This window comes from Psittacula echo (genome assembly GCF_963264785.1).
Source record: "Psittacula echo genome assembly, chromosome: Z".
Classification (NCBI taxonomy): domain Eukaryota; kingdom Metazoa; phylum Chordata; class Aves; order Psittaciformes; family Psittacidae; genus Psittacula; species Psittacula echo.
This window is the reverse complement of record NC_137742.1, coordinates 74,267,062-74,279,538: the sequence shown is the minus strand read 5'-3', so window position 1 is coordinate 74,279,538 and position 12,477 is coordinate 74,267,062. Positions and strand designations below refer to the sequence as shown.

The window sequence follows — 12,477 nt, the reverse complement described above, 5'->3', positions numbered from 1 at the left end:
CTGTAGCTGTTCCGGATTTCAGTAAGGCTTTTGATACTGTCCCTCAGAGCATCCTTCTGGACAAGTTGTCCAGCTGTGGGATGAGCAGATTCATGGTGCACTGGGTGGTGGACTGGCTGAAGGTCAGGGGCTGAAGGGTTGTAGTAAAGGGGGCTACATGTGGCTGGCCACTGGTCACCAGTGGTGTTCTTCAGGGCTCAGTTCTAGGGTCAGTGCTGTCCAATGTTTGTATCAACGATCTGGAGTTGCATGTACCGTTAGCAAGTTTGCTGATGATACTGAACAGAGATGCTGTTGACTCTCTCAAGGCATAAGGGGCCTTGCAGGGGGGATCTAGATAGATTGGAGCATTTGGCAATGAATGAATGGGATGAAATTTAACAGGTCCAAATTCTGGATTCCGCCTCTGGGACAGAGGAGCACCAAACACGAGTATAAATTGTGGGAATGGTTCAAACTGCATCACAGGAGATTCAGACAACATTAGGAAACATTTCTTTACAGACAGGATTGTCAAACACTAGAACAGACTCCCTAGAGAGGTGGTGGATGCCTCAAACCTGTCAGTGTTGAAGAAACATTTGGACAATGCCCTTAACAACAGTGCTTTGACTTTTGGTCAGCCCTGAACTGGTCAGACAGTTGGACTAGGTGAACCATGTGGCAGAAGGGCAGAGCTGTCTGCACATTGTAGAGTCACAAGGAGACAACTTGGCAGCAGTACTGTCCTTAGCTGTGTCCATGCTGTGCTCTCATTGCCACAACTGCCAGGAAATTAGTTCAGCTCAGCAATAACCAGTGACCCTGCCACTGCTGAGTGGCAGCACTGTGTTGCGGTCGTGGAAGGCAAAGGGGAGGAGGGATGAGGGTATGTAGAACTCACTGTGCTGCTGACGGTTTTTTTTGTGCTATGGTCCTAAAACAAGATCAAAATGCAAGCATATCTTTTCATTTCTCCTTTCTGTAGAGCCACCTACCCAATAGTCCATGAACTGAGGGCAGAAATTCAAGCAACCAAGCTGTCATATGTCAGCAACAGCCCCTTCTGTGTTTCTGAAGCTCTTGCTGAGATTCGCCTTGTTATCAGGGGGGATGCAAAACCCATGAGAAGCAAAGTTATACTTTGGAGAGATCCACTGCCAAATCCCACTTCTGAGGCAATCCCTGGGAAGGCAGGCTTTGGTACACATGGATTCCTAAGAAATATCCTCCTTAATCAGCATGAGCAAATCTTGTATGTGCTCCAGGTTTCTGATACCCTGGGAAAGATTTACAAGGCATATAATGAGTTCTTTTCTTAACAGATTAGGACAGATAATACCTCTTGCTTCAGGCATAGAGTTCTTGCAAAAATGACTTCTGCCTGCCGCCACAGAATGAGCACTGTGTGCTGTTCTGGTGTCCCCAGCAGGAGAAGAACATGGAGCTGTCTGAGCAAGCCAAGAGGAGGCCACGAGGATGATTCCCATATGAAGACAGGCACTAAACACTGTGACAGACCACAAAACATGCCCCTTCCACTGTACAAACCATACAGTTTGTACACATAGTACATGGTGAGTTTAGATTAATTCTGTTGCCAGAAAGATCAGTTTTCTGTTGCTGGGAGTACTGCCTAATCCAGCACAGCTCACAGGAATTGGATTTGGCTGCTGTCTGTGATTAACTTGGTGCCCAGAATCTCACAGAGGCCAGTGCTGCACCTCAGAAGTTTGCAGCACACACACATTTGCTGGAGCTGTCAGGGAACAGCATCCAGAGAGAAAGGACAAAATCCTGGTACAGGAGCAGCAGCTTCACTTGGGTTCATCTTGTCACTAGTTCTGCAGGGCTCAGTTTTTTGGCCAGTCCTCTTTAATGTTCGTATAGATTATCTGCATGCAAGAGTTGTAGAATCAAAGAAACAACCAGGCTGGAAAAGACCTTTAAGATCGTCAAGTCCAACCGTTCCCAGCACTGCCAAGGCCACCACTAAACCATATCACTGAGGGCCTCATCTACACGGTTTGTGAACACTTCCAGGGATGGTGATTCCATCATTGCTTGGGCAGCCTGTTCAAATGCCTGACCACCCTTTGAGGAAAGAATTGTCCCTAACACCCAGTTTAAACCTCCCCTGGAGCAGCTTGAGGCCGTTTCCTCTTGTCCTAATGTTACTTGGGAGAAGAGACCACCCAACCAGTTTTCTATCTATCTAATTCTCCACTCATCCAACCTGGATGTAATATTGTAGCAAACAGCGCTGAAAGCCTTGCCACAGTGGGGACAAGGGGCATCTCCACTCCCCCTCCAGGCATAAATCCAGATACTCTGTCCCAAAAAAGCATGGTAGAGACAGACACAGTCTGCATGATTTACATTTGGTAAATCCACGCCAATAGCAGCTCCTCTTTGATGTGCAAAGAAATACGCCTTGGGAGGAGTTGCTCCATAACCTTTCCAAAAATCAAAGTCAGCATGACCGACCTGTAGTTTCCTTGAGCATCAATCCAGTATTTTCTGAAGGCTGGTGGAAGGTTTGACATTCTCCAGCTGTTTGGGATCTCTCTCCCAGTCCGTAAGATTTCAAATTTGATAGGAAGCATTTTCATAAAGGGCAGCTCCCTAGGCACCCTCAGATGCAGCACATCTGGTCCAATGGATGGGTTGTTGTGGTGGAGAGAACAGTAACATGAAAAGCCAGCTCTGTTTGGCAGTCTGAATATCTTACTCTTACCTGGATTTCCCTGGAAATTGGCAGCACTGCATTTTGACTGTCTATATTTGAGATCATTCCAGAAAGAAGCTCTCAACATAAAATCCCACTGTTCTGTTCAGGGGAAAGAGGAGGAGAGCTTCTTTAAGACTTTGATATTGTACCAAAATCTGAACATCATTTTCCTGAGACCTCATTAAAGCCAACTCTTTGCAATCACAGGAAACAATGTCACATAAACCCTTTCATAAAGGAATTTAAGTTCTTAAAACAGCTTCTTAATCTCAGTAGTCTAGCTGGAAAGCTGTTTGGGACATTTTTTTCTAATTTGTCTCCTAAGCATGCATACACACACACACACACACACACACACACACACACACACACATAACTTGCATCCATTTGCTTTTGGACAGACACGATTCCTTAGCTTACAGCACCCTTCTCCCTCTTTAAGTCCAGTCTCAATAACTAATAAATAATGATTTTTTCTCTGTCAGTATTGATTCTGTTGAACTGAAGCACAAGGTTGTAGCTTTGGCTACATGTATGTTAGGTTCCCTATTGCTCATAGCATACAAGCTTCCTCCCAATTTCAGTTTGCATTACTTGGCTGCAGATGGCCAGAACTGTACATGTAATATTGAATACATACCATGACTAAGTAGACCATGAAAATGCACAGAAAATAGACACAGAATTTATGTGACATTTGCAGATCACCAGTATTCAATCTATTTGCATTTTTTGTTTTTCACTTTATCATGTTTACCCTGCAAGAATCAGCAGGATATGTCAAACACACATTTCACTATTAACCAGGAGGAGCTGTGGTACCCCTCGAGGGTAGAGAGGCCTTACAGATTGACCTGGTAGACCAGAGACCTGGGCAATCACTAACCACAGGCAATTTAACTAAAGTGCCAATTCTCCCCCTGGGATGGGGTAATCCTGGTTATATACAAAAACTAGGAAGTGTGAGCCTGGGAAGCAGCCCTGTGGAAAGAGATCTGGAGTTTGGGTTGATGGCAACTTGAATGTGAGTCAGCAGTGTGCCCTGGCAGCCAAAAGGGCAGCTGTACCCTGGGGTGCACCAAGCACAGCACAGCTAGCTGGTTGATGGAGGTGACTGGCCACCCTGCATGGCACTGGTGTGGCCTCATCTCAAGTTCTGAGTGCAGTTCTGGGTGCCTCAATATAAGGACATCAAGGGCAAGACTTCCAAGAAGTGGCTGAGGTCAGTTGGTCTGTTCAGCTTACAGAAGGCTAAGGGGTGACCTCATGGCAGTCTATAGCTTCCTCAAGAGGAGCAGCAGAGGAGGAGCTGCTCATCTGCTCTCTCTGGTGACCAGCAACAGAACACAAGGAAATGGAATGAAGCTGCATCAAGAGAAGTTCAGACTGGAAATGAGGAAAAGGTTCTTTACTGAGAGGGTGTTTGGTCACTGGAACAGGATCCCTGTGGAAGTGGTCCTGGCACCAAGCCCGTCAGAATTCAAGGAGCATCTGAACAACATTGTCAGCCATATGGCTTAGTTTTAGGTAATCCTGAGAGAAGCAGGGAGTTGGACTCAATGAACCTTGTAGATCACTTCCAGTTGGAGCTATTCTAAACTATTCACCAGGAAGCCCTGCTCTGCTCTCAGGACCTTGCCGGTATCAGCTGTAACCAGTCACCAGGACTGTCACGTTTCATCATCGTCACTGAGGCTCTACAAGCATCATCGACACCAGAGGATCTTCAAATGGGTCTGAGCATCACCAACACCTGCTATTGAGGAAGCTGTGTAAATGAAAATCTTTTAAATAACTACATTCATCAAAAGTTTACATAATCTCATTGAAACCAAAATGAAACTTCCTGTTTCATCACCAGCTTTGTGTGGCCCTGGCTAATGAAACTCCCTACAATTCAGTTTCATACTCTACTCAGGATGCCTTTTTTACCATTGTTAGGGCATTGCAAAGTGTAACATACGCATCTTCAGCTGAAAGACAGTGCAAATAGTGAGTCTAAGGAGTGCCTCCGTTCCTGCACGTTTCCTTTTGGCTAGTAATATCTTCAGAAAGCTGATGTTTTAGGCACGACTTTGAGTTCTATGAATTAGTTATTTCACACTTTAAACAGTGTGACACAACATTTCATATGGTTTTCTTACAGTCTCCCTAAGAGGATTAAAAAGGTCTGTCCTGCACTATGATTAAGGTGGCAAAACTTCCCCCTGTCATGTCTGTGGCCAATACCCAGAGTTATGCGACCATGCACAGGCAATAAGAGCGAAGACAGGAAACACCTCTCATTGCACCATGAGAGTGCACCACTTCTTAAGAGAAAGAACAGGACAGAGCTGTGTAAGTGTACATCATACATTTATTACTGAACAACTCTCTCAACTCCGAGATTGGGCACAGGGATTAAAAATAATTCATTGCACTACCTAGTAAAGCATTACTAGTAACTCTCATAAAAAATGTACAAATTTTGTTAAAAATTTATCAAGCCTTCAAATGATTTGGTTACAGATATTTATAATACATTTAAAACTACATGTTAAATGATACAATAGCATATGATTTAAAGAAAACACTTGACAAAATACGATTCCAACAAAACCCATAAGCAATCATTATCATTAGCAAATCTGAAACACACGTAGGAAAATGAGGTAACAATGTACCAAAGGAAAACAACACAGCTTTTACAAAGGCCCAAAGATAACTCAGTCAAAAATGTGTTGTCTACAGTTAAAAAAGTTGGTAAATCTCATCCCAAGAATTACACGATGCAATTAACAGCTGTGAAATCACATTCAGGAGCCTGTACAAAATGGCATACAACAAAAAGGCTTTATTTTTTTTTTTTTGTAAAGCCACAAAATGAGACATTGGAATTATCTGTAGGCCTTGATATCCACCAGAATGTCAAACTGGCAGTTTATGAAACAAAACCAACCTCACAGCAGTGACAATGTGATAAAGCAAACATGTTACAATTTTTCTCATTTTCATTGGGAAGAAGGAGCCAGCTGATGGCAGAAAGGCAACAAACACCAGAACAACGTTGCTGAGTTTGGGGGCTGCCAGGCACGGTGTCAGGCTGCAGCACCGCACACAGATGTGCGCAGCACCTGGATGCGCACCCCCCTCCCTCAGCAGCAGGAGGACGCGGCCGTCGCTTCCTGCGCTGTCCTGAACATCCCCATGTGCTGCCGCTCGCACACACCAGCCACAAGAACCAAGTCCACAAGCATCTGCAGGAGTCCCACAAAAACCACAGGACCCTTCCAGGAGAGATGAGCCATGAGAGTGCAATGATTTATTTCAGAGCTTTACCAGCTCGGGCCCTCAATCTCCCACCACCTCACGGGGTTTTACTGGGGAACGAGGGACATCACACATCAGGATTTCTCCAATTCCAGAGCGAGAACCACTTTCCCTCGGCCTCAGAAAAATGTGTCTTGCTCATCTGTATCTAGCTTAGAACAAGTGGCCTCTTTCCATGCTTTGAACTAACTACCGAGCACAGTCGCAATACGCTGAAATCTGTATACCACAGAACTTTCTCTTTTGTGGTTCTATAAAAAAGCCCAAGTTTTGTAAGACATATGTGGCTTATGCTTCTTAAACAACATGATTTTATATTTGTTAAAAAAATAAATTCTATTACATGTAATTTAACCTGCTATGTGTTACTGTGAAAAGCTTGTTCTTTAACTCCACTGCAGTAGGGGAGAAATTCTAATACTCTGAAGTTCACGTAACAGTGTTTTTATTTATTTAGTGTTTTTAAGTATGGACAGGTATGGAAAGACTCATTGGTTCTGAGAACTACCTGCATAACTAAACAGAAGGAAGAACATCCGAAACAGGGCAAAATTGTGCTTTCACTTTATCTGCACCAAGAGCCGTGGCTGGTCCGTAGAATCTTCAAAGAGGGATATCAGCATGGAGAAAATCCAATGCTGTTTGAATTATAACTAATACTAAAGCATAGCAGCATAAAAAAGCATGAGAAATGATCAAGAATGGATGTAAAGCTGAGTCTGGCAGCAAGATGCAGCAATATTGCTGACTGTGCCACTTGCAGAGCTGCAACCCAAGCAATGACATTGTATTTAGGAAAAGAATTTTGTCATAAAAAGTGCATCCTTTGAGTAGCTACATTATAGGCAGACCTAAATATTTTGCTAGAACATACTGATGATGTTCACAGTCTGAATGTTATAAAGGAAGCTCTTGTATTTTTTTGCAATAGCCCAAAAAAGGTTATTCAGAGCACCTGAACAGAAGTTATCACATCCTGTTCCACAGCACTGTTCTAGAAGGTGCTGTTCTAATTTTCTCCTACAGTGGAGTGCTTTGGAAACTTGATTGCAAAAACGAAGGGAGCTCCTTCTTCACAGTACACTCACTCATCATGAAATAAGGAAGGGCAGGAAGCAGCATCATGGCAACTGAATTCTGCAACTAGTGACCAAAACCCATCTTCTCCTGTGGTACAATGAAGGAAATAAGAATTTCTGCTTCTCTGAGAAAACGCTAAGAAAGTTTTATTTTATTCACAAAGTTGCAGAAATAAAACTGTAACCTTTTACAAGTTATTTTAGTTGTATACAAACTCCCTTGTAAATTGCAATGAATATATGCAATTAAAGCCAATGTTTATAAGCTAAAAGATTATGTTCTTAGCAAGTACAATGGCCAAAAATGAAGAGCTTTGCATGAGACCCTCAGTCCTTTCTGCTTCCTTTCATGGAGGAAGCACGTAACTGGCAAACCCAGCTGGAAAAATTTAAAAAGATAAAAGCATTGATATTCATATTAGCAACTGAAAATATTAATATTGCTAAATGATTTGTGCGATACTGCAACTTTATATTGATAAAATAACTTGTAAATAAGCCGTTTAAAAATCCAGACTTTTAAACGTACGCTAATAACCCCAAGGTCACTCATGTATGAACAATCACTGCGCTCTTTAGTGGTACACATTTAAAGCCTCCAGTGAAGGGGAAGCATAACAGCTGTTGGAGCAGTAGGTAGAAAGGTCTTTATACCTGTAAGTACATTGGAGAGGAAATACTAAATGTTTGTAATTGCTGCACCCATCGCATTCAGTGTGCAACTGCAAACACAAGGAAAGGAACCAGTGTACAGTACTAGTACTGTTTAAATAACACACAAGATTATACATTGCAGCATAATTATTACTTACTACACACATACGTTCTCAGTACATGCTGGTATATAGGTTCTCAGACACACGTGCACACTCAGTCACAAGCATGCGCCACGCATCCTCTCACAAGCAAACACACACCCACACCGTCCATTCCCACTCACAGTATCCGAAGGCTCTATATAAGGTAGATTGCTATATGGTCTGGAGCTACCACTTTTTTTTTTTTTCCTTTTTTTTTTAATACAAAAGCACATGCTAAAAGATCACATCCACAGTAATCTCGCAGCAACACTCAGAATGATCACACAAAAACCAGGGAATGTTAGTGCACACACAAAAGTAAGCTAAAAAACCCAACCAACCAACCAAACCCAAAAATAAAAATCTTTGGAGTTCCACTCACTCTGTTAGTATAACAATCCCATAACTGTGAAGACTAGTTATAAGCTTTATAATTGATTAAGTCACACAGTGCAAAGTAAGGTCCATCGACCCTTTTATGTAAAGGGCAGGCTGGAAGCCATATGGGTAAGTTCAATAGATAGTTCGTATATACACGTGACAGGAACACCCAAACCAGGTTTGTGCTCTTATATTGGTCATTCTGAATCACGGTGCACTTCCGAAGCATCAGCTCTACAAATCGGGCAGGTCCGATTTGCCTGCAAAAGCAGAAACAGAAGATGGTTTACTGCACTGGCACACACTGTTGAGGTGATCTGTACATGACACTGCCATCTGTGAGTGCTGAAAGCTACTCAAGAGTACTTAAAACAAAAGCATGATTAAGGTATGATGAAGTTTGCCAATTCAAAATTATGAGTACAAAAAAAAGTGCCTTTTATCTTTAAAGTTAAAGCAAAAGAGCAAATGAGGCTTCATGTAAGTGACAGTGAGTTTATCAATGCAGATTCTTAGTTACAGTATATTGCAGTCAGGTGGATGCAACTCAGAAGATTACTATGTGCTGCAGAGAAACCCACCAAAACCAGACCTAGGGTGCAAATCAATGTCCTATATGAGGGTGTCACACTGTCACAAGCTCTACTGATCAAGGATCACATCTCTTTGCACCCTGCTCATTCAGTTATTCTCATAGAAACACACCACATAGACTTGGTCAAAGCTGAAAGATCACTGGAAAAGTGAAAGGGTTTTGGCATAGAGAAAGGGTTTTGGTAAAGAGAAAGGGAAGGGGAAGGAGGAGGAGGGAATAGATGACCTGACGGAACCACACCATGAGGGCTAAACTGAGCAAAGCACTCACTGAAAATATGTCCTGTGACCCCTTTACTTTTATAGCTTCCTTAAAATGATAAGGAAAATGAGAAGCAGCATCCCTTAAGCTACAGGGAAAGTATTTCTGCCTTTTCATTCCCCTTTTCAAATAAAGGCTAATTTCATTTTACCAAATGGTGAGAAAAAGCCCTAAATAAATACGTAACATATTTGATAAAACATTTCCTTAGTGAAGGGCTGAGTGAAGAGAACTATTCCCTGTCCCAAATCCCATATTTTTATAGTTCCCAGAACTGCAGGACTAAGCACTGTCAGCTCCATTTTTTTCCAACATGGCCAAAGTTTTCAATGAAGATACAAGTGAGAGCATCAGAAATGTGGCTCTGCAGGCCAGACTTCAGAAACCACTGTCACAAACCTCAAACCCAAACAATAAATTCCAAAAAAAGCAACATGTTATTACTGAAAACCATTATTTAATTATGCAAGTTAAAATGAGGATGTATTTTTGCTGTCAATTACTACTGTTACTATTGTTTTACAGTTTATATAGTAGTTATTACTTCATATTTTCTGTAAAGCATGAACTGGAGAATCAATTCAAAATTCTTTTCTGGCTCTTTCACTAGCAGTTCTGAAATTACTTGAGGATGATGCCATTTCTTGGTCACCACTTAGTGTTCGCATTATCCCCAATATAATGCAGCTACTATAATTTTTCAAATAGAAAGGCATGTTCTTCAAAATTCAATGGAGTAATGAATCAAGAGGCATTCGCTTAGATAAATAATAAAGTATCTACCACTTTTAGGATGAAACAGAGCGTTGAGTGGGAGTAATGTTCTGACAGGAACTGACAGAAATAAACCCACTGTGCCAGGGTAGAACTACAGATACTGCAGCACTGCCTTTTGAATAACTTCTCAAGATCCTACATGAACACTAGGTTTAAATACAGCTGCATTCTGGTGCCTTTCATGGAACTTATTCCCCCTTCCTGGCATTTAACATGACTCTTTGGTGCAAAAAGAGGAGTAAGATGGACGTAATGCTGTTATTGACCTTCTAACTAGCCACTCTGTCAGGCAACGTAATTTTTATGCTGTAAGAAGAGAGCGGCACAATGAATTAACCCAGTTAATTATAAAAACATGGCTAAAGTGAACCACATTTACAATAATGAATCTGTAGGGCTACTAGAATGCTCTAAAAACCATTGCACTAGTTTGGTGTGTCTTTTTCCCATTTTCCTATAAGAATGTGAAGTACAAAGGCAAGTTGTCTTTGTTCTCTGGTTTTAAACCCACAGGGTGACAACAGGTGAAGTTATCAAGCTGTCCTTCTGAATGATGACTAACCCTTACTTTACAAAAAACAGATTTCTGGTGTATTTATAGTTAATTAAAGGATTTAGGATATTAACAAATAACCAAAGGCTGTGAAATTTAACAGCTGACAGTACTCTGAAAAGCAAAAGGATAACCTCCCTCTTCTTCATTCTGCTTCCTCCACTGTATTACATCTTCTCTCACAAGTCTTTAGCCTTGCTTTAGGAAAGCATAAAGTGAGCAACTTAATGCACTGTGGAAGAATATTTCCTCTCACTTGCTCACATTGCTTAAGAAGGTGGTACTGTTCACAGGGCAGATCAAACCTTTTATGCATCAACAAGCCACATACTTGCTTAATTGTAAGCAAGTTTAGGCATGGGCTGTAACTAAAATAGGCTGGTGTTACAAGTAATTTGTTATAATCTTCAAAGCAAAATAATCTTTATTTCTATACACCACCTTCATACCCATGTACCCAAACCATACATTGTAAATATATTGCCTCAGCAATCTTACACTACAATGCTTTAATCTTGTCTAGCTTACCTTGCATCCAGATCTGGTGCACATGTTGCCAAGACAGGCAGTTTTAGATGGGTATAATTGCACCCATTTGAGTTTAGACTATGTATTATAAAATTCATTGTTCCACCTAGCTGACACTAATACTAACAGTCTTTCATAGAATCACAGACTAGTTTGGGTTGGACGGGACCTTAAAACTCAACCAGTTCCAACCCCCCGCCATGGGCAGGGACACCTTCCGCTAAACCAGGTTGCTCCAAGCCCCATCCTACTTGGCCTTGAACACTGCCAGGGATGGGGCAGCCACAAATTCTCTGGGCAACCTGTGCCAGGGCCTCACCACCCTCATAGGAAAGAACTTCTGCCTAAGAGCTCATCTCAATCTCCCTTCTTTCAGGTTAAAGCCATTCCTCCTTGTCTTGTCCCTATAGGCCCTTGTTGAAAGCCCCTCTTTAACTTTATTATTGGACCCTGTAGGTACCAGGAGCTGCTCTAAGGTCTCCCTGGAGCCTTCTCCAGGCTGAACAAGCCCAGCTCTCTCAGCCTGTCTCCAGAGCAGAGCTGCTCCAGCCCTTGCAGCATCTTTATGGCCTCCTCTGGACTCACTCCAACAGCTCCACATCCCTCTTGTGTTGTTGCCCCAGAGCTGGACGCAGAACCGCAGTGGGGGTCTCCCCAGAGTGCAGCAGAGGGGGAGAATCCCCTCCCTTGACCTGCTGCTCACGCTCTGGGGATGCAGCCCAGCACATAGCGGGGTTCTGGGCTCAAGCATACACAGAAGCTGGGTCATGGGGAGTTCCTCATTGACCAACACACTCAAGTCCTTCTCCTCAGGGCTGCTCCATTCAGTCTTTCCCAGCCTGTGTTTGTGCTTGCGACTGCCCTGACTCAGGGGCAGGACCTTGCACTTGGCCTTGTTGAACTTCCTTCTGCCTTCTGTAGGCCTCTTTTTTTATGATGCATTTTCTTCAGGAGCTCCTTGTTCCTCCACACAGGCTTCCTGGTGTTCTTGCCCAACTTCCTCTTCCTCAGCATACATTGCTCCTGAGCTTGGAGGACGTGATTCTTGAAAACTTACCCACTTTCTTGGGCTCCTCTTCCATTTTATATCCCAGTCTTTAAAATCATTCTCATATTTCTTGATATCTTATTAGCCAAAAGAATGCTGTCAATATTAACTTGGGTTTTTTTCATTCCCTGCATATTTTAGTGTATGCCCAAGATACGCGTTTTCTTGCTTTTATGAAGCCATAAATGCAAGTGTTTTTCTGAAACAACAAACACCATTTGTCATTCTCTAGGGACTGTATCCTGTACTAATACAGGATCATCGCAGTTGCAAATGTTCTACACAACAGACTACACACAGATTAAACTAAAGCTGAACAGACTAAAATACCAAAAAAAAGATGATGCAAGATGAGAATCAATACCTTGCTGAGAGTAGGTCTAGCTAACGCAGCTTGTAGAGATGTCCGTCTATCATCATGAACTTACTTGCATTT

General features: G+C 42.4%; 1 protein-coding gene across 3 annotated transcripts in view; it reads right to left on the bottom strand.

The window, feature by feature from the left end:
- Positions 1-5,041: 5,041 nt before the first annotated feature.
- Positions 5,042-12,477, bottom strand: part of RNF38 (ring finger protein 38) — a gene marked incomplete at its 5' end in the record, with an annotated part of 86,741 nt that continues 79,305 nt past the window's right edge. For all 3 annotated transcript variants that reach the window (XM_080638535.1, XM_080638536.1, XM_080638537.1), the window contains one exon: positions 5,042-8,539. In XM_080638535.1, coding sequence (XP_080494661.1) covers positions 8,477-8,539 — 63 coding nt within the window. In that variant the 3' untranslated portion in view covers positions 5,042-8,476. The remainder of the gene's footprint in view (positions 8,540-12,477) is intronic.